The 22,160-nt window shown below is 44.2% G+C and overlaps 1 protein-coding gene across 1 annotated transcript in view; it reads right to left on the reverse strand.

Moving 5' to 3' along the window:
- The window catches only part of mcf2l2 (MCF.2 cell line derived transforming sequence-like 2), a 275,749-nt gene that overhangs the window by 56,574 nt on the left and 197,015 nt on the right, over window positions 1–22,160 (reverse strand). Inside the window, exons 18-25 of the mRNA XM_067995223.1 lie at window positions 17,629–17,698; window positions 16,308–16,400; window positions 11,771–11,863; window positions 8,317–8,442; window positions 5,389–5,610; window positions 4,024–4,116; window positions 2,165–2,243; window positions 1,115–1,181 (exon numbers count right to left, since the gene is read on the reverse strand). Coding sequence (XP_067851324.1) covers window positions 1,115–1,181; window positions 2,165–2,243; window positions 4,024–4,116; window positions 5,389–5,610; window positions 8,317–8,442; window positions 11,771–11,863; window positions 16,308–16,400; window positions 17,629–17,698 — 843 coding nt within the window. The remainder of the gene's footprint in view (window positions 1–1,114; window positions 1,182–2,164; window positions 2,244–4,023; window positions 4,117–5,388; window positions 5,611–8,316; window positions 8,443–11,770; window positions 11,864–16,307; window positions 16,401–17,628; window positions 17,699–22,160) is intronic.

Consider the following 22,160-nt stretch of genomic DNA (forward strand, 5'->3'; position numbering starts at 1 on the left):
GGAAAAAAAATCCCACTATTGATACACTTTATAAAGTAGTGAGTAATACCTTAAAGAAAAATAGTTCTAACTCCTTGGTCCTGTTACTAAAGCTAGGATATATTGTAATTTTCAGGCATTATCTCAAAAGCATTAGTGATTGTGGAAAACAGGCAATTGCAGATTGTCAGCCTGTTATACACCCTGCCTTTTCCAGTGGCCAATTTGCTGCTGGCCATTTTGTGCCACCACCAAAAGATAAAATCAGCCCGATTCAGCCTGATTTAAGTTTTGCAACGTTGCAAAACTTCAAGACTCTTAATCCCATTGACCTTAAATCTCCTTAAAATCTTCCATGTATCAGAGCCAACTGGAACTTCCTGCAGTCCCACAAGTCAGTACTAGAGGTCCAGATTTGGATCCAATCAATTTTTTATTTGTTCTTTGAATGTGGATGACATTATTTATTGCCCTTCCTGTGTTGCCCTGGGGCCATTAAGAGTCAACCACATAGTTTGAGACTGGAGTCACATGTCAGACCAGATCAGGCAGGGTTGGCAGGTCCCTCCCTGATATAAATTAGTGAACCAGTTGGATATTTCCGACAGTTTGGCAATTTTCCTGGTCATCTTTTCTGGTGCCAACCGACAAATTAGCAGAGTTAATGAACTCAATGTCATCACTTTCCTTGGTAGAGTTGAACTCACAACCTCTGGGTTGCACATAAAATCATCCACTAACGAGGTTATTATAGATAGTTTAAATTGTATCACTAATCAGTGGACTATACTAATGAGTTAGGCAAATTAAATGGTGGCTGCTTAATCTAGGTTAGGTTCTGTTGAAAGAGAATGGGTGGGTGAATATCTGGCTGACCAGAAGGGTTTTTGCGGAGGGTCTCTTTAAATGATAAGTGAATGGCATTGTTTGGATCATTTACTTTCTGAAATATTAGAGTTTTATCAAAACTGACAATAATTAACTTCTTTTCAATATGATGACTTCTGCATACTAGGTGTGACTATGATCTCAGCAATCAGTATAGATCAAGCTTCGGAATCCCTGTAGTTTAGAGACTGAGTCAAGTAAAACACTGCAATGGTTAGTTACCAAAAATAAGTAGCTATAACACTACCTGTCGGGTGTATTCAGTGGAGCTTGGTAAACATGTTCTTGTATCCTCTGGTTTAGTTGGCTTGCTTCTGTCATACAAATGAGAAAAAAAAACATTATTATATACATTTTACATTTTTAGATAATTCTTCTAGGGATCTTTTAGTTGCCATCTTTCGAATGAGACGTTAAACCGAGGTCCTGTCTGCCCTCTCAGGTGCATGTAAAAGATCTGATGGCACCATTTCGAAGAAGAGCAGGGGCATTCTCCCCGGTGTCCTGGCCAATATTTATCCCTCAACCAACATCACTGAAACAGATTATCTGTTCATTATCACATTGCTGTTTGTGGGACCTTGCTGTGCGCAAATTAGCTGCCGCGTTTCCTACATTACAACAGTGACTATGCTTCAAAAGTAATTAATTAGCTATAAACGCTTCGGGACATCCTGAGGTCATGAAAGGCGCTATATAAATGCAAGTCTTTCTTTCTATCCATCTTTGGACTTTAGGGCAGTTTTCCTGTTCCAGCACCTAGCACTATTGGGTCGCCTGAGCGCAGTAAATACAGGAAAATTGTGCAGGAAGCATACATCTGTAAGGGAGGTCATCTGATTTTCTGTCCATTTAAATTAATGGCTACAAGAATTGAGTGGGCTTTGTCAGAGGCGTGCACTTCTTCCTGCCTGATTTTCCTGTTATCACTGTGACCAGGTGATCAGATGGCATCAGGTGCAGGAGCTATAGAATTTGTCCCTTAACGTCCCTAGAGACAACAAATCAGACTATAATAATAGATATTTGACTTGGACCATGAGTGCATAACTAAAAGATAAGTGTATAACATCAACAAACCTCAAACAAGACTTGTAATTAGAAAGGTTCTTTGTCCATAGTCATGGACAAGTAGAATAAACTCCCAATTAAAGCAGTTAATGCAGCTTATCAATTGACACCTTTAAAATGAGATGGATGAATATCAGGGTAGGAATGGAATTTGGTGATATAACTATAAGTATAGATAGTCCGTTTCTAGTTGTAAATCCAAAGGTTGATTTGCACTTTTATTTACCTCTGTAAGCTTGCAGTTGTCCTGTCAGTACTTTCCGGATTTCGGAAACCCAGAGGCTTTTCAGTTCTACTGATGATGCCTGTAAATAGGTGTTCATTTTCAAATTGGATGCAAAAATACTAAGTTAACAAAGAACAAATGGCTTAGTGTGCAGCATTTTCCACCCGAGTTATGGCGTAACTCCAGTGGATAGGGTGGGAATCATTTGAGGAGCCTCTCTCCTGGCCGCCTGCACCTTCCCCCTGCCACTTCCAGGATTTTCCACCAGAAGTGATGGGGACATAGAATATACTTGCCCTAATGTAGGCAGACATATTCAAATTAGATGACAAATTTCCTAATTATTGTGTCCTAGCAATATTGGGTACTACAAAACACTAGTGTGTTCCTAACATCCAGGTATAATGGTAACATAATTGGTCAAAGTGAAAGGAGGCACTATTGCATGTTATTTGTAAACATTTAACATTGAAGTGCACTGGAGGTATCCACAGGTCCAGGATGCTCGCGGTCCGCGGGGGTGGGCGCTCGGCCTGTCTGCCTCTCTTTCGCGGGTTGCTCCGCGCCCGGGTGGCCCTGGAGATGGAGCACGCGGTGTCTGCCGGTACACTTGAGGCTTTCCGCGACCGGTGGGCACCGCAGGGGCTGGAGTGCATCCTGAACGAGGATAATAAAATTTTGATTTGAACTCTTGGTTTTGGTTTGTTTGGTTTTTAGTTGTTAAGCACACCCCACACCCCCTTCTTATAAAAGGGGAAAAAAAAAGAAAAAAAAAACAAAAAAAAAACCTTTTGAAAAAAAAAAGAAAAAAAAAAGTGCACTGGAGGTCACGATTAGGACATCTGTTCAAAGTTAAACCAATCACAACACTAAATTCAATTGACTACGAGCAAAATATATCACAACCAGGTAAGATTTTAGATTGTCTTAATAGTTGTGGAATTCACTTCAGTTGAAAATATATACATAAATGATAGCGATGGATGAAGTACCTCATTAACAGATCATAAACTACAAAGTAACCAATGAAATTTTCGCTCACTGTTAGCATGGCAGTTATCCCTACTCTTGTGGTGTTTCCAAAGAGTTGTAGCAAGAGTGAGAAACAGGAGTGATGGTGAATTGCAAAGGTAGGGAGTAGAGTGGATGATCAGTGGATACAGTAAACAAGCAATGAGTGGGTGAGAAAGGAGCAGAGGGGTGTGGGAATTGGTGTTTTAATAACGTAGAGGCAGGTGGATATGCATCCAGCAGAAATCGGGCAGATGGACAGTAGTTAAAATGGCCGCAGTTACTCACCCCCGCCAATCCAGCTGCCTTCCCATAAGTTGCAATTTTAACCTGCTCGCAAGCACGCGAAAGGGACACCTGCCAGGAGGCAGTGGGGTCCATCTTTAAATATGCAGGTTGGGATCTAATTACATCATCGGGGCCTGGCTGCAATTTTAACCCAAGGACTGTGTGGGGGAGTGATCGTTTTTTTTATTTTTGTTGTATCCTGGTGGGCCAGGAGGAGCAAGAGTGCTCCTGCATGGACCACAATGCCCTCCTGACACCTCCCCCAACCACTTACCTAAGTGTTGAGGACCATTCCTTTGGGTCCCCGGTGACAGTCTCCTGCCACTTGATCCCGCTCACACCAACCAACGCTTCCCACCGGGTTCGGGCAGTAGCCTGATGGAACCTATTCAGTTGAGGCCATGGATCATCTCCTGGGCCTCAGCTGCGGAGGGCTGGACGGTTTGCCATCCGCCTTGGTCCCCACCCACACAATTCCCAAAGGGAGTTAAAATCGGCCGTAAAGTTTATACTGTAAGTAATACAACTACAAACAATATACGGTTTTCAATATTAGTTACCTGAATAATGTACACTTCCTCTCTGCCATTGTACCAGATCTCAAACTTCTTATTGTCTCCCTTTACATTTTCTGTGATACCAACAGCGCTCATCTGAAAGCACAGTATGTGGGTAGTTAACTGCAGAGCTGGTTAATGTGCATTGCATATCCATGATCAAATTTATGCTTGTGTTATGAGAAAACTTGTTTCTTTTGTAATAACTTTTATACATAAAACTTTCTGTAAATTCTATTGTTGAACAGCTACTTTTGTTGATTTGTTTGGAGGCAGGATAATATCCATCACTAAGGAGAACCCACGTTCCCTTTAAAAACCCAGCCCTGAAATTGCTTGGGGATACTATCCTAGCAGTTACGCCGGGATCACGCTCGCTGGTGCTCTCCAGCACTGACTGTACTGGATGTGGGAGACAGAAAGAGGACATCCAATTAGCATAAATTTTTGCATATTATTGTTGGAACAAAGTTTGATATAATTTGCATTGAATTCTAATATTTAATGTTGTTGTCAACATATTGTCACAGCTCTTTGTTTCAAACTCATGCAGACTGACAAAGTTGTTCTTATTCTGGATTCACCTTATTAACTTCCAACTTTGAATGAGTTTCAGTCAGAGATGGAGAAAAGTTGGCAGTAACAAGAACCCCAAATTTTTGAGGGACTTCTGGTATATTCATGCCATAAGCTTGGTGGCAGTGCGGCAGAAGGCCTGGGAATTGGACCAGGGCTCAGATACAGTGGGTTTTGGCCTTTGCCTTGAGTTTCCGGAACCCCTGCTACAGCAAACTTGGTGCATTGTGTCAGAGAGGTCATGGCCGGTGGCAAGGGGGCTTCCAGGCTAGGAGTTTCCTTAGCCCCAGACTGGAATCCGCCAAGTGACTAGTATGCCAAGTAAAAAGGAGGCGTACTGGAATCCTGGCTGGTGGAAGAGGGGCTCACGTAAGGATCCAGACCTATGACTTGGACTGAACTCCCAAACAATGGCTGCAATCTGTGGGCATATATCGGCCCCCTGATAAAAGAAGGCCGACGAGCCTGTAAAAAATAATCTTAAATTGGGTGGCCCTGGAAGAGGGAAGAATGTTAAGCCAGCATCTATTTTCCCACCTCTTCTGATGTGGTGGCTGCTGAGATGCGGCCGCAATGGCTCAAACGCCAGCCATTCCAATGAAGGAACCTCATAATCTAGCAGGGTCAGCAATGGACGTTCCGAACAAGCCTATCCTGGCACTCATGCCGGGATCACAGACACATGGATGTTTAAGCCCAAGAAATTCGTAGAGCTTTATATAATTAGGCTGACAGCAGTAGCATCAATAAAACAAAAATAATTGCATCTATACTGCTAATGTCATTGTGTACCTTCAATGAATGCTTAAAGCTGTATGAGGGTGATTTCTCATGTCCATCTACATTTTCCTCTCGTTTCTTGCAGAACAGCAGCAATTTTGTGTAAAGGAATAAATGCCTTTGCATTGGCTTGAATCGTGCCAAGTCTTTGACCTTGCTGTGAACTTTCTTGTGATCTGTCCACACATTAAAGGATCCTTGCATCAAGAGTTTCCCAAGGTCATTTAAGTTTCCCTGTAAAAATAATGCATTTCCAAAGTTGAAGCAAAATTAATGCACCACAGGACAAGGTTGTATGATAACTGAAGAAATGTAGTTGATTAAAACTTTTTTTAGTTAGAAATACATGATGTTACAAAATCTTTCTGTTTACAACTCGAACCACTAATAGAAACATCACATTAGATTTCTAGTCCTAACAATAGTCAATTCAGCTTAGTTAGGATAAAATTAAAATCTGCACTTTGCCAGTTTCCATCGAGACTGCTGAGCACTGATTTATCACCCGACTGACAGTGCAAAATGGATGGGGATCTGACTTTGTTGATCACCCCGATTTAGAACCTTTAGTAATGAAACTATTTTTACAGTGCTAATTTCTCAACTTCAAAAATAAACACTGAAGCAGTAAAATAACTACAGACATCAAAAGAATAAACATTTCAGGGGAAATCTTCTATTGCTGTAAGCCAGCAGGGGCAGCAGAAAGTTTGTGTGGGGAGGGGGGAGGGGGGGCAAAGTATGGGTGGAGATCAACAAAGCCATTTTGCACTGATGACCACTGCCAGTCAGGTGAGAAGAAAAATCGAATGCCTTCACTCCTCCTCTTACTCCGCAGCTGCATTAACTAAACCATCAACTTCTCTCAAAGCCTCATATATTACTGAAGTTATTGTACCTCGATCTGTCTAAGGAACAGAGCATCAGGAGACACCGCTTTATTCAAGACGTTATGACAGAGTAGAGTCGGATGCTTGAAGCAGACCTCCAGACATGCTCCATGTCACTACCAGTGGCAGTGAAGGTCATCACTGCCCTCAATTTCTACTAGCCAGGATACTTCCAGGCACTCACAGGGGGCATCACCCACACTTGCCAGTCTGCCACCCACATGGGCATACACTGGTGCATTGTTCACTAGAGCTAGCCAATTGATATCCCTCTCAATGAACTATTAGTAGCAGCATGACTGTGCTGCGAATTTCTTTTGCATAGCAGGGCTCTCTTCAGTCCAGGGGTTATAGATGGAACACAGGTTCCCCTACTGGTTCTTGCCCATAACTCATGCTTTCATTAACCATAAGTGATATAACTCCCTCAACCTTTAGCTTGCTTTTGACCATGAATACACACTCATATATGTCAATGCCCCCTACCCTAGTAGCAACCATGATGCCCTCATCCTGAGATAATCAAGGATTTCTACATTATTTGAGTTACAAAGATGACTGCAAGGTTGGCTGCCATGAGACCAAGGATACCATTTGGAGCCATGGCTAACGACACTAATGAGGCACATACAAACTCAGTACAACCAGGAATATGGAGCCAACAAAACCATAATCAAGCAATGATGTGGAGATGCCGGTGATGGACTGGGGTTAACAATTGTAAACAATTTTACAACACCAAGTTATAGTCCAACGATTTTATTTTTAATCCCCGAAAGCTTGTGGGATTAAAAATAAAATCGTTGGACTATAACTTGGTGTTGTAAAATTGTTTACAATAATCAAGCAAGCCATTGGGATCTTAAAGCAATTGTTCAGATGCCTTGACTGGTCAGGGGGTGTGCTGCAATACAGTCCTGCAAAAATCTCATTTGTAGCTGCCTGCTCCACAATTGTGCCCAACAGAGGCATCCACAGGGAGCCTTTTTGTGAGGAATTGAACCCACCACAACCAGGAAAAGATCCCCCTGAGCAGAAGAACAAAGTAGAAATGGCCACAGGAGGATCTGTGTAGGCTGCACAAGATCTTAGGCATGGTATCAAAGAGGAAACCTCCAATTAAGTCTTCCATGGCTCCTGATGCATAGACTGTCATCTGCCCCACGTAATGCCCAGCTATATCCTACCTATATTAGCTAAATCTGCATCTCAATTTAACTCCTTCCTTCCCTCTGAAGGAACATTACCCAAGACAATTGCAAGAGCACTGTCTGGGTATATAACTACTTAAGTGCTACCAAATATTTATTCCTTATAAGTGATATGTGGGTGTTGCCCTATTGTGATGCATCACTCTGCTTCCCTCCAGTGCAACTATATGATTTCATGTGCTCTTGAATCTAATCTACCACCCCTTCTGCATACTCCTCCAGTGGCCGAAGTCATTGAGGTGGCTGCTTGCTAAATGTCAGTTGGACACTCTTGGGACTGAGGTGGCCCTCTACCTCCTTGAGTTCAGTCTCATTCACAACCAGGTGTAAGGTGACTGCATAAACTCAGCTGTCAACCTCCCTTGGTCTTCAGCCCAAAAAGCCCACCTTACTTTCGTACAATTCCTGCAGCAGGGCCTTCAACTCTTCAGCAGGGAGCAGTGTTGCCCAAATATATCCAATGTGCTATTGTGATCAATTAGTCCACTTTTCTGTCCCCACCAGAACTTTTCCTTGAAATTGATCCCAATGCCTTAAAAACAGTTCCCTTGCAGGGGATTCTGGACCTCAGCCAAGTGCAGTACAGGCTAAGCTCTTTTCTTGGCTATTCAAAGAACTCCCAGTAGAATATTGGGCTCGGCCAGCATTCTGTGGCACAGGTGAGCTTGACAATTGTGCCAGTTCAACCCCATTTTTCCCATTATCAGAAAAACAGGATCTATATTCCAATTAATATGGTAACTTACTGCATCATTGTCACTCAAAGTGCTGCAATATAATACATTTCTGGGTAATAATTCAAAAAACAGAATAGGTTGTACATCATTTCATACTCTTACCTCAAACCCGGTGATAGCAATCTGATGCATGGAGTCATTCACTGATTTAATTATACTAATCATTGTTTCCAGTGCTTCCTCTAGTTCTGCAGTGCCTTCCGAGTTCTTACTGCATTTCAGCATCTCCTGGTAAAAACAATCACTTAATCTTAGTGGACGGTCATAAAAAAGCACACGTTAAAAAAAATCTATCTTGTTCATATTATATTGGGAGCAATTTTCGTCTGCATGCAATAAACGGATGGGCAGTGGGTAGGATGTGTGTGGCGGCCGTCCAGAGGACTGAGAGTAGTACCCATGTACTTTTCATGGTTGGCCTTCAATATCATGCGGTCGGCGAGCTGCCAGCGCAAAATACACACCCAATAGGCAGCTCGTCAATTTGGAGGTGGGAAATCAAGCGTTACGGCCATTTCTCAATGGCCCGTGTCAGCAACTTAAAGGGAGGTGTATTTACCACTGGGACAGAAAGAAGTAAAACTATGGAGCAGCAGGCAACATGAGTGCAGAAACTACATAAGCTTTCATATCTGTTAAGGTGGAAAACCCACAGGCAACTGCCAGAAAAATGTCTCCAAAAACTCCATCCAGCTTTACCTGACAATAGCTGAGGATTATTTTAAGTGTTGCTGTAAATAGCTGCCTCCCAACTTGTACCATCCATGGTTGGTGGCCAGGTGCAGGATCTGGTGGTGGTCAGGTAGGCAGGATCTAAATTATGTCACTTGACCCCTATTTGCACGAATAAATGAGATTCCCGCCTGTTTGCGACAGGAGTTTTGGCTGCCAGGATTCTAGTCCATCCGAAAAACCTCAAAACAGCAGTAAGTCTTTTTGATATATCTTAATGACCTGGACTTGGATATACAAGACATGATATCAAAGTTTGCAGATGTCACGAAACTCGGAAATGTAGTGAACAATGAGGAGGATAGTAACAGACTTCAGGAGGACATAGACAGACTGGTGAAATGGGCAGACACATGGCAGATGAAATTTAACGCTGAGAAGTGTGAAGTGAGACATTTTGGTCGGAAGAATGAGGAGACACAATATAAACTAAATGGTACAATTTTAAAGGGGGTGCAGGAACAAAGAGACCTGGGGGTGTATGTACACAAATCTTTGAAGGTGGCAAGGACAAGTTGAGAAGGCTGTTTAAAAAAGCATATGGGATCCTGGGCTTTGTTAAAAGAGGCATAGAGTGCAAAAGCAAGGAAATTATGCTAAACCTTTATAAAACACTGGGTAGGTCTCAGCTAGAGTATTGTGTTCAATTCTGGGCACCACACTTTAGGAAGGATGTCAAGGCCTTAGAGAGGATGCAGAAGAGATTTACTAGAATGGTACCAGGGATGAGGGACTTCAGTTATGTGGAGAGACTGGAGAAGCTGGGGTTGTTCTCCTTAGAACAGAGAAAGCTAAGAGGAGAATTGATAGATGTGTTCAAAATCATGAAGGATTTTGACAGAGTGAATAAGGAGAAACTGTTTTCAATGGCAGAAGGGTCGGTAGTCAGAGGACATGGATTTAAGGTGATTGGCAAAAGAACCAGAGGCAACATGAGGAAAGAAATATTTACGCAACGAGTTGTTGTGATCTGGAATGCACTGTCTGAAGGCGTGGTGAAAGCAGATTCAGTACTAACTTTCAAAAGGGAATTGGATAAGTACTCGAAGGGAAAAAATGGAAAGGGCAACGGGGAAAGGGTAGGGGAGTGGGACTAATTGGATAGCTCAAAGATCTGGCACTGGTACGATGGGCCAAATGGCCTCTTACTGTGCTGCATCATTCTATTATTCTATGGAGTCGGGTAACTAGCAGCTGCTCCATTTGGATCTGCTATCACCCATTTTTCAGTGTAAACAGGGTGGTACTGAGACAAGAATCAACCCATTATGCCTTAGTCAAATTATTTAGTCACTGATTTTTGTTACTCATTTGTTTTCACACTTATAATCAGTAATGTCAGCCTTTTCAGAATGTGGCCACTACCCACTCTTACGATCACCATAGTTAGTTTGTGTCCAGATTGATCAGATAATTTACTTTTTAAACAGCACTGCTAAAAAAGACAGTTCCTAATGAGTGTGAAAACAATTGATAGACAATGATGTGCTCTGCAGCGTTCCACTTAGTTGATGGAACCTGAATGTTTCTTGTGGTAAATGATTATCTTCAAGATTCAGTGATATAACTCTAAAAATACAGATTTGTATACAAATCTATTGTAAAAATGATCCACAGTATTTCTAGGACAAATATTTATGTTGCAGTCGGTCGGTATCACTTTTGAAATGTTAAATTGATACTTGCCTAACTGAAATGAGGTTTGCGTGTTTCTCTCAGCAGTAAGTTTGCCTCCTATTTTTTGAGTTCTTTCAGTGCTGGTAATTGACACCAGATAGAAGGGCCCCGATATTTACAGGAAGGCGGGAAGGGAGTGGGGGGGAGTGCAGTTGGAGTGGCTGGGAAACCCATAAATGTGGGTCATGCATTTAATGGCAGGACCACAGTGGAACTTTTTAATTGATCATCCTCATAACCAGGGACGGAGCTAAAGTCGAGTGATTGGGAGGTGGGAGGTGGGAGCATTGAACAAAGTCAGATTTGACGAACTTCGCCCTGGGATTTGGCCGAGTAGGTGGACAGTTGCTGAGTTTAAACTATTATTCGCTTGTCCCCTGTAAAATTGCTGCAGATTTGTTTTAGTATGAGGGATAAAGTTAATTAAAGTCAAGAGGAGAGCTTCCCCGATACCGCAGAGAGTTTGCCCAGTCAGTAGCTGAGTCATTGAAGTGGACTGGGGAGTCCTGAGCCCTAATTACCAGGTCCAAGTCCCAGAAAGTTTCCTGCAGACACAGCAAGTCACTCCCCTTAAAATGTCAGACTGTCAGCTGCAATTTCTTCTCCCTCCTCAGCCCATTCATATCAACTGATACCATGGAGATTATCATCCAAAGTCAAAGTTTAGCCAGTGAACTCATTTTCTCCATCATGTAGATTCCCTCTTCTCCACTCTGTCCACCTTCCCTTCTTTCCCCTTGGGCTGCTGCTGCCAGTAGCCTGGCCCCCTTCTCCTGCAGCCACCGGTACTTTTTTGCCTCCTACCTCAGTACCTACTGCAGTCTCTTCTTCTGATGTAAAATAGTTTTTTTTGGCTGGGGGAGGTTCACAGATAATTGTGGAATAGAGGGCTTCGGACCAGAACTTTAAATCCTTTAATCTCCAAACAATGCTGTGCGACATCATTAGTTAAGACATGTTCATACCAGAAATTGTTACACTAATTTTGTATGTTGTATCATTGATGTAGAAGTTGCACACATTTCTATCTAAATCGTGGGCATGGTGCCTGTGATACTAAAATCATCCACAATATAGTGTAACCTCTTTTGTCTCCATTAATCTCCAGCCACTCTAATGGCAGATCTTTGCCAAGAATCCTGATTACCTTTAGGAGAAGCTGATACTTTGTAATTCTTTGGACAGGTTTCAACAGGTAGGCATCCAGTGAAAGTTTATGATCCAGTTTACGTTGACACTCCTGAAAAAAAACACAAAATAAATAAGGCTTTAGCAACCAACAAGGAAGTCCGATTGAATTAAATACTGTCCCGGCTAACCACATTTCACATGTACAGAGGTGGCAAATAACAAACTAAATAGTGCATGAGTCAGTTAGAGCAGGAAATGCAATTTAAAGAAGCCATATGCTAACAGAGAGTTTGCAAAAGCATGCTGTCTGAGTGGTTGGCAACTATGATGAGTTCCTTGCACTTGGTGCTCGGGGTGAAAGGAATGGGGAAGAGGAGTTTAAGGAGGCAGTTGATAGTGATGGAGATGGGGAAGAGGAGTTTAAGGAGGCAGTTGATAGTGATGGAGATGGGGAAGAGGAGTTTAAGGAGGCAGTTGATAGTGATGGAGATGGGGAAGAGGAGTTTAAGGAGGCAGTTGATAGTGATGGGGATGAGGGAAGGGGGGTTTAAGGAGGCAGTTGATAGTGATGGAGATGGGGGAAGGGGGGTTTAAGGAGGCAGTTGATAGTGATGGGGATGGGGAAGAGGAGTTTAAGGAGGCAGTTGATAGTGATGGGGATGAGGGAAGGGGGGTTTAAGGAGGCAGTTGATAGTGATGGGGATGGGGAAGAGGAGTTTAAGGAGGCAGTTGATAGTGATGGGGATGAGGGAAGGGGGTTTAAGGAGGCAGTTGATAGTGATGGAGATGGGGGAAGGGGGGTTTAAGGAGGCAGTTGATAGTGATGGGGATGGGGAAGAGGAGTTTAAGGAGGCAGTTGATAGTGATGGGGATGAGGGAAGGGGGGTTTAAGGAGGCAGTTGATAGTGATGGAGATGGGGGAAGGGGGGTTTAAGGAGGCAGTTGATAGTGATGGGGATGGGGAAGAGGAGTTTAAGGAGGCAGTTGATAGTGATGGGGATGAGGGAAGGGGGGTTTAAGGAGGCAGTTGATAGTGATGGAGATGGGGTAAGGGGGGTTTAAGGAGGCAGTTGATAGTGATGGAGATGGGGGAAGGGGGGTTTAAGGAGGCAGTTGATAGTGATGGGGATGAGGGAAGGGGGGTTTAAGGAGGCAGTTGATAGTGATGGAGATGGGGAAGAGGAGTTTAAGGAGGCAGTTGATAGTGATGGGGATGAGGGAAGGGGGGTTTAAGGAGGCAGTTGATAGTGATGGAGATGGGGAAGAGGAGTTTAAGGAGGCAGTTGATAGTGATGGAGATGGGGGAAGGGGGGTTTAAGGAGGCAGTTGATAGTGATGGGGATGGGGGAAGAGGAGTTTAAGGAGGCAGTTGATAGTGATGGGGATGAGGGAAGGGGGGTTTAAGGAGGCAGTTGATAGTGATGGGGATGAGGGAAGGGGGGTATAAGGAGGCAGTTGATAGTGATGGGGATGGGGAAGAGGGGTTTAAGGAGGCAGTTGATAGTGATGGGGATGGGGATGGGGAAGAGGGGTTTAAGGAGGCAGTTGATAGTGAAGGGGATGGGGATAGGGAAGAGGGGTTTAAGGAGGCAGTTGATAGTGAAGGGGATGGGGATGGGGATGAGGGGTTTAAGGAGGTAGTTGATAGTGAAGGGGATGGGGATGGGGAAGAGGAGTTTAAGGAAGCAGTTGATAGTGAAGGTGATGGGGAAGAGGGGTTTAAGGAGGCAGTTGATAGTGAAGGGGATGGGGAAGAGGGGTTTAAGGATGCAGTTGATAGTGAAGGGGATGGGGATGGGGAGAGGGGTTTAAGTAGGCAGTTGATAGTGAAGGGGATGGGGATGGGGAAGAGGGGTTTAAGGAGGTAGTTGATAGTGAAGGGGATGGGGATGGGGAAGAGGAGTTTAAGGAGGCAGTTGATAGTGATGGAGATGGGGGAAGAGGGGTTTAAGGAGGCAGTTGATAGTGATGGGGAAGAGGGGTTTAAGGAGGCAGTTGATAGTGATGGGGATGGGGATGGGGAAGAGGGTTTTAAGGAGGCAGTTGATAGTGAAGGGGATGGGGATAGGGAAGAGGGGTTTAAGGAGGCAGTTGATAGTGAAGGGGATGGGGATAGGGAAGAGGGGTTTAAGGAGGCAGTTGATAGTGAAGGGGATGGGAATGGGGATGAGGGGTTTAAGGAGGTAGTTGATAGTGAAGGGGATGGGGATGGGGAAGAGGGGTTTAAGGAAGCAGTTGATAGTGAAGGGGATGGGGAAGAGGGGTTTAAGGAGGCAGTTGATAGTGAAGGGGATGGGGAAGAGGGGTTTAAGGAGGCAGTTGATAGTGAAGGGGATGGGGAAGAGGGGTTTAAGGATACAGTTGATAGTGATGGAGATGGGAAGAGGGGTTTAAGGAGGCAGTTGATAGTGAAGGGGATGGGGAAGAGAGGTTTAAGGAGGCAGTTGATAGTGAAGGGGATGGGGAAGAGGGGTTTAAGGAGGCAGTTGATAGTGAAGGGGATGGGGATGGGGAAGAGGGATTTAAGGAGATGGTTGATAGTGAAGAGGATGGGGAAGGGGGGGTTTAAGGAGGTAGTTGATAGTGAAGGGGATGGGGATGGGGAAGAGGGGTTTAAGGAGGCAGTTGATAGTGAAGGGGATGGGGATAGGGAAGAGGGGTTTAAGGAGGCAGTTGATAGTGAAGGGGATGGGGATGGGGACGAGGGGTTTAAGGAGGTAGTTGATAGTGATGGGGATGGGGACGAGGGGTTTAAGGAGGTAGTTGATAGTGAAGGGGATGGGGATGGGGACGAGGGGTTTAAGGAGGTAGTTGATAGTGAAGGGGATGGGGATGGGGAGAGGGGTTTGAGGAGGCAGTTGATAGTGAAGGGGATGGGGATGGGGACGAGGGGTTTAAGGAGGTAGTTGATAGTGAAGGGGATGGGGATGGGGACGAGGGGTTTAAGGAGGTAGTTGATAGTGAAGGGGATGGGGATGGGGAGAGGGGTTTAAGTAGGCAGTTGATAGTGAAGGGGATGGGGATGGGGAAGAGGGGTTTAAGGAGGCAGTTGATAGTGAAGGGGATGGGGATGGGGAAGAGGGGTTTAAGGAGGCAGTTGATAGTGAAGGGGATGGGGATGGGGAAGAGGGGTCTAAGGACGAAGTTAATGGTGGAAGGAATGAGTCTGGAGTTATCTTTGTCTTACAGCATGATCCATGAATAATGAATGGTTTTGGCCAAGAAGAGCGAAGCATGAGGGTGCCTGACATGGTAAAGCCAGATCTGTTAATGGATAACAAGGCCAGATGAGCACCAGGTAAGGTTGAGTTTACACCCCTCAGATTTAAGGAAGCAAAGATGCAGGCTGTGCCAAGGGGAACAGCAGGGATGGAAGGCTATGATACCTTTGCCAAGAACAAGAACATCAAAGATAGAAGTGAAAGAATGGTTAAGCAGATCGATAGTAGTGGCGGGAGGGTGGGGGGAGAGGAGAGGAAGGGGTGAGGTTGGGATCTGGTGAACTGAGAGCCAGAGGTGGGAGATTTGGGAATTTGAGGGTGAGGTTGTAAGGGTCCTGGAAGGGGGTGGGGTGAGGGGGGGGTGGTGGTGGTGGTGGTGGTGGGGGGTGGGGTTGGCTGGTGAAAGAAGTAGGATTGTGGAAGGATAGGGGATTGTTATTGGTAAGGGAAATGAGGGGGGAAAAACACGTTAAAAAAATTGCACTGGAGAGAGAAAGCTGGGTATCTTAGTTTGATAACATCATTGCAGATTATTGACTCCATCAGGAGATAACCTATGCTATTGAATCCAGGACAACATAGGGCCTTTAAATGAAGATTGTGGTTAGAAATCTAATCCACATTGTAATATTTATGATGAGCAGGAGTTTCTCATCCTACTACTGCAAAAAAACTGACAATTGACCATTATCCATCTAATGTAGACATTCTACTGCTATCCAAGGCAAATGTGGCAAGAATTCTGTGTTAAATAATTGATCCATTTGTCAACTTTTTTGGTTACAACATCAATACAAATAAACACTGGCTCTGCATAGGGAACAATGACAACAACAACTTTCCTTTAAAGTGGAAAAAATGTTCCAAGGTACTTCAGAGACGTAATCGGACAAAAATGGATGCTGAGCCAAGGGATGACATATTAGGAAGGGTGACCAAAACTGGATCAGAAATGGGTTTAAAGGAGGCTCTTAAACAGGGAGAGGGGAAGTAAAGAAGCAGAGGGGTTTAGAGAGGGAATTCCAGAGCACGGCTGCTAATGGCGAAGGCAATGGGGAATGCACAAGTGACCAGAGGAACTGAGAGTTCAGGGGAGATTGTAGGATTGGAGGACCTTACAGAGATAGAGAGAGACAGCGATCTCCGACAGAGATAGGATGTGGAAACTGTGGACAACACTGTGGAGTCAGCAGAGTGGCTCCCAAGACATTTCTGCTGGAGTTACTGCCCATCTTGCGTTTCTGTGTGCTATACACCGCATGAAGTCATCTGATGTTTTATTCTATATATTTTTGTGTTAAAAAAATCCTAAGAATAACATAGAATTAGTACCTGAAAGAATTGGCAGTCTCCACACTGTCTCCAGATAGCTTCTGAACGTGGTTTGTTTTGACAATACTTTTCATAAATCTGCAAATCCTCTTTCTGTAGAAAAAAATAATTTTAGAAACATTCTTTATAATAAAAACAGAAACAACTGTCTGAAAATTGGATAGAATTGAGAAACAAATAATTGCACATTTGTAGCTTAACTAGAATAATCAGTGGAATACAATGACTTAGATATCAAGGGCAGCATCAATGTACTTATCTTACAGACAATGCTAGAGTTTTGAGATTTTTGGTACCATCTGACAATGGTGTTTCATCGGTTCCTGAAAGTGAATCTGGTCCCCTGTGATCCAGAGGTATTTTTGTATTCTCCCCTTGCAGAATTGCATGCCCAGGAGCTAACAATTCCAAATTTGTAGTTATCTGCTTCCTGGATTTAATGCAGACTTGTACAATTCTGCCAAATTCTCTTCGAAATGGTGGATACAGAGACCGGGGTCTAGAAATTTGTTCACTCTGACTGATATTGAGCCTCGGGCCTCATTATCAGGGAACGGTCCCCGGCATGAAGTTAGTGGTTGGGGGTGGAGGGTTTCCACAGGCGATGCCAGTGCTGGGAGGGAGAGGCAAGGCCGGAACTAGTGAGGCCCAAGGACTCCTTGCAGGACCTAGAGGGTGCTCCTCATGCCATTGCTGCAGGCCTGAGAGGGCTGCAATGGTGACAGTGGCTGTCATGGTCAGGGTCACTGGACATTGCTGAAGAACAGCAGCTAGGAGGTATCCAGGCCCGAAGATCTCTGGGGAGGATGTAAGAAAAAGGTGATACTTATCTTTTCAGGCCCCCCTTTGTATTGCTGCCTACCCCTCTCAGATTCTTTGATGTGGAGGACTGAGACACTACCCCCGCCTCATTTAAATGGTCACGTTTTGCCTGCATCTGTTATAGGTGCTGGTCCTACTCTGCCCCTCACGGGAAGCCCCAAAATCTCAGGCCAATGTAAAGTTGTGGAGACCCAGCATCTTGAGCTTGTGCCTCTTTTCCCTGACCTTTGCACCTGGGGAATAGCTATGTACTATTCAATCATAGTACACAAAATAATATGCTGTGGAGTAATTTTCCACTTCAGTGGAGGCAAAAAACTGGTAGTAGTCAATGGGAAGGAAATTTGGATAGGCCCCGTAAAAGTCGGTCGATCTGACACTGCCAGTGTTCTACCCACGCTCAAGTTTAAAATGACTCCCCGTAATTCAATTTTGACTACATCACTAGTTTTCTCAAAAATGATCTGCGAGAAAGTAACGATGGAAGTGTTTTACTTACCCTTTTTAAAAAACATGTTCCTACAAGTTCAGGATTTTCCATGCAATTTTCAAGCTCTTTAAGAAATGTCCTTAAAAGAAAGAGCAAATGTTAATTGATAAAGGCATAGAGGTTACTAGCCAAATACTCCATACAGAACAATGGCTTCAGTCATGTTCTAACCACAGGGATGTTATCTATGGAAAGCATTAGGTTCAGTTGAACTAAAGGTAGCCTGGAACTTTTCTCTTAAAAAACTTGCCCTGAGATTGGGGAGAAATTTCATAGAGAATTTTCTCTTGGGAGTTTTATCTTTGGTTATTCATTTTCCTTTAGGTTACAAAACAGTGCGGTAGATTTTTATCTTCACAGCCTGAGAGCTAAAGTGACAGAATGGATCACACACCCTTTGTAGAACACGCCTAATTTTCATTCTATTGATTTTCATTGGGTTCCATAAAGAGCAGGAGCTCCTCTCTGCCAGATTACTGCCCAAGCTGTGAGAATGAAAATTTACGCTATAGGGTCATGGCAGTACCAATTATGCATGTTCTGAGTTTGATGGATTGAATAGCCTTTTCTTGTTTTATACTTTTGTATGTCTGCTTGGCTCAGCTTAAACCTGACTTGAGAGGTTTAAACATGGAGAGGTTCAAACCTGGAGTTGCAGGAAAGGTGGGCACAGATTTAGGAGGTGACAACACGACCAAGGACTTTGGAGACAAAAGGGCAGTAGTTTACAAGGCAGAGGGGCCGAGGTGGGTCTTTGAGGAGGGGTGATGCAGTTTAGAAAGGGAGAGGACAGTACCTGAGGAAGGGCAACCATTTTCAATGTCAGTGAGAAAGGAAATTGGGTGGTCAGCAGTTTAGTAGGAATGGGGTCAGGGGTGCAGGAGATGGGTTACATGGACAAGATCAGCTCGGAGGTGATATGAAGGAAGATAGAAAAGAAACTAAAGATGTGGGTTCAGGGCTAAGGCAGGGGAGAGCTTGGGGGGAGGTTTGGCTTGTGGGCAAGAAGGGGGAAAGCTGCAGAGGCAGCTAAATGGATGGCCACAATCTTAGTGATAAAGAAGTCTATGAAGTCCTCACGCTTGTTGTTGGAAGTGAGGGTGGAGGGGGCAGGGGAAAGGATGTGGTTGGTAGTGGAGAAAAGAAGCCAGAGGTTATCTTTGCTTTGCAGGTGACCCTGGAGTAAGGTAAGTTTTGGCTGAGAGGAGTGAAGCCCAATAGTGTTCGATATGGTCACTTTTACTTGGAACAACGGCATCAAAGGTGGAGGTGAATGAATGGTTGAGCAGTCAACAGCTGCAGAAATATTGTGGTGAACAGAGAGCCATAGGATAGACAGTTGGGAGTTTACAGTTGTAAGTGACTTGGCGGAGAGTTTTTTTCAGGGACAGACAAAGAAAGGAGTGGGGTTGGAAGGTGGGTGGTGAGGAATACAACAAAGTGGTCGGAGGTGGCCTTGTCAGTGATTGGGACCATGGGAGTAGAGAGGCCACGGGAGATGACAAGGCTGAGGGTGTGTCTCTGAGTATGAGTAGGAGAGTTTATATGGAGGGAGAGCAGGAGGTCAGTGAATTCAGAGGAGTGAGGGCAAAGTGGGTTGAGATGGAGGTATGGTAGTGTAGTGTTTGACAATTTGAATTCAGTTTAAAAATCTGGAAATAAAATTTGATATCAGTAAAAGTGATCGTGAAGCAGTCGGATTGTCGTATAAACCCGCTAATGTCCTTTGGGGAAGGAAAACTACCGTCCATTTGTGATCCAGTTTAAAACAACATGGTTGACTCTTAACTGCCCTCTCAAATGGCTTGGCAAGCCACTCAGTTGTATCAAACCACTACAAAGGGCTGAACCGGTTCAAAAAGAAGGCCCACCAACACCTTCTCAGGAAACGTGGGATGGGAAATAAATGGCGGCCTTGCCAGTGATGCCCCCATCCTGAGAATTTTTTTTAAACTAGAAGATTGATTCACTGAGGATGAGGAGTCGCTCAGTGCAGATGCTGAGAGAGGAAAGGAGGAGAGATAACTCGGCGAGAAATTCAGGTTGGATTTGGGGCAGGTAACAATTAGGATTTTAAAGGAGAGGTGACAGGGGTGGAACAAGATGAGATGCTCGAAGGAGGAGAAAGTACCAGTGGGGTAGAGGGAGAGACAAAGGTATGATTTGGTGGTAAGGGCCACACTGCTACTGCAGCGCTTTGGGCAGGGCAGGTGGTTGTCTTGGCTAGTGTTCCTCCCTTGACCACCACCATTCATCTCCCTTACTGTTTCTGTGCAAATTGCCGTGTGCAAATTGGGTGCCTGCATACAACAGGTGGACGCAAAAGATCCCATGGCACTAATCGAAGTGGAGCAGGTGAGTTCTCCCAATGTCCTTGCCAATAGTTATCCCTCAACCAACATCACTTCAACAGATTATTTAGTCATTGTCTCATTGCCGTGTGTGGGACCTTGCTGTGCGCAAATTGGCTGCCGCGTTTCCCTACATTACAACAGTGGCTACACTTCAAAAGTACTTCATTGCCTTTAAAGCGCTTTGGGATATCCTGAGGTTGTGAAAGGTGTTATGTAAATGCAAGTACTTTCTTTCTAACAGTGATTTAACTATACTTCAATTCACTGAATGTGAAGTACTTTAAGGACATGAAAGGGCACTACATAAATACAAATTCCATCTTTGTATTCTTATGTAATTATCAAATTTTATTAAGTTAAATTCTAAATATAGTAAAATCATGTAATATCGCAATAATTTTTTGAACTTTTCCCTTATTTCTTTAGGTCGCCATTTTATGCACCCATCCCTGTTGAAAAGATAGCTGACCTTGCCCAGAGTCTTCAGACATAAACGATTTTGACTCAGGAATCAGAAGTACAATTTCAAAATTTGCGGACGACACCAAATTGGAGGGTGTAGTTAATATTGAGGAGGACGGCAACAAAATACAAGAAGACATTAATAAACTTGCAGAATGGGTGTGTAATTGGCAAATGATTTTCAATATAGGTAAGTGTGAGGTGGTGCATTTTGGTAGGAAGAATAAGAAAGCCACATACTCCTTGGAAAGTAAGAGTTCAAATGGGGTAGAGGAGCAAAGGGATCTAGGGGTGCAGGTATATAAATCACTAAAAGTAGCGATGCAGGTTAATAAGGCCATAAAAAAAATTAAACAAAGCACTGGGGTTCATTTTTAAAGGGATAGAATTGAAAAGCAGAGAAGTTATGTTAAGCTTGTATAGAACCTTGGTTAGACCACACTTGGAGTACGGTGTACAGTCTTTTTTTAAAATTCGTTCATGGGATGTGGGCATCGCTGGCAAGGCCAGCATTTATTACCCATCCCTAATGCCCAGTCTGGTCTCCATATTATAAAAAGGATATAGAGGCACTGGAAAAGGTGCAAAAAAGATTTACAAGGATGATACCAGAACTGAAAGGTTATATCTATCAGGAAAGATTGAACAGGCTGGGGCTGTTTTCTCTAGAAAAAAGAAGGCTGAGGGGTGACCTGATAGAGGTCCTTAAGATTATGAAAGGGTTTGATAGGGTAGATGTAGAGAAGATGGGCATGATTTTTCCTTGGAGCCAGGAAAAGAGCAGGTGGGTAGATTTTCGTGTGGGGAACCCGGAAGTGAAGTGAGCCTGTTGGAATCTGTGATTGCAACTCAATTGAAGGCAATTAATTTTACTCCTGGGTTTCACATTTCCAAGCTGCGCAGCGGGCGTACTGCGCACCCATATGACGTGATCTGAATTCCACTATTTAAAGGGCCAATGCAAAAATGGATTTTGGAGGAAAAAGGAGAGAATAAAACTATGGATTCCAAGGGAGCAAAGGCAGCACCCAGATTCACAGATGATTCCCTTGAAGTATTGCTGGGTGCAGTGAGGATCAGGAGGGAGGTCATTTACCCAAGTGATGGAAGGAAGAAACCTGGTTCTGCCACCAAAAATGCGTGGCTGGAGGTGGCAGAAGTGGTGAGCAGCAAGAGCACAGTGCCCCAGATCTTAGCTGCAGTGCAGGAAGCAGTTAAATGACCAAGTGTAGAGTGTAGAAGAGCATGCCAGGAGCAGCACCAGGCATACCTAAAAATGAGGTGCCAACCTGGTGAAACTACAACACAGGACTACATGCATGCTAAACAGCAGAAGCAACATGCTATAGACAGAGCTAAACGATTCCACAACCAACGGATCAGATCAAAGCTCTGCAGTCCTGCCACATCCAGTCGTGAATGGTGGTGGACAGTTAAACAACTAACGGGAGGAGGAGGCTCTGTAAACATCCCCATCCTCAATGATGGCAGAGTCCAGCACGTGAGTGCAAAAGACAAGGCTGAAGCGTTTGCAACCATCTTCAGCCAGAAGTGCCGAGTGGATGATCCATATCCTCCCGATATCCCCACCATCACAAAAGCCAGTCTTCAGCCAATTCGATTCACTCCACATGATATCAAGAAACGGCTGAGTGCACTGGATACAGCAAAGGCAATGGGCCCCGACAACATCCCGGCTGTAGTGCTGAAGACTTGTGCTCCAGA

This window comes from Heptranchias perlo, chromosome 13, assembly GCF_035084215.1.
Source record: "Heptranchias perlo isolate sHepPer1 chromosome 13, sHepPer1.hap1, whole genome shotgun sequence".
NCBI lineage: Eukaryota > Metazoa > Chordata > Chondrichthyes > Hexanchiformes > Hexanchidae > Heptranchias > Heptranchias perlo.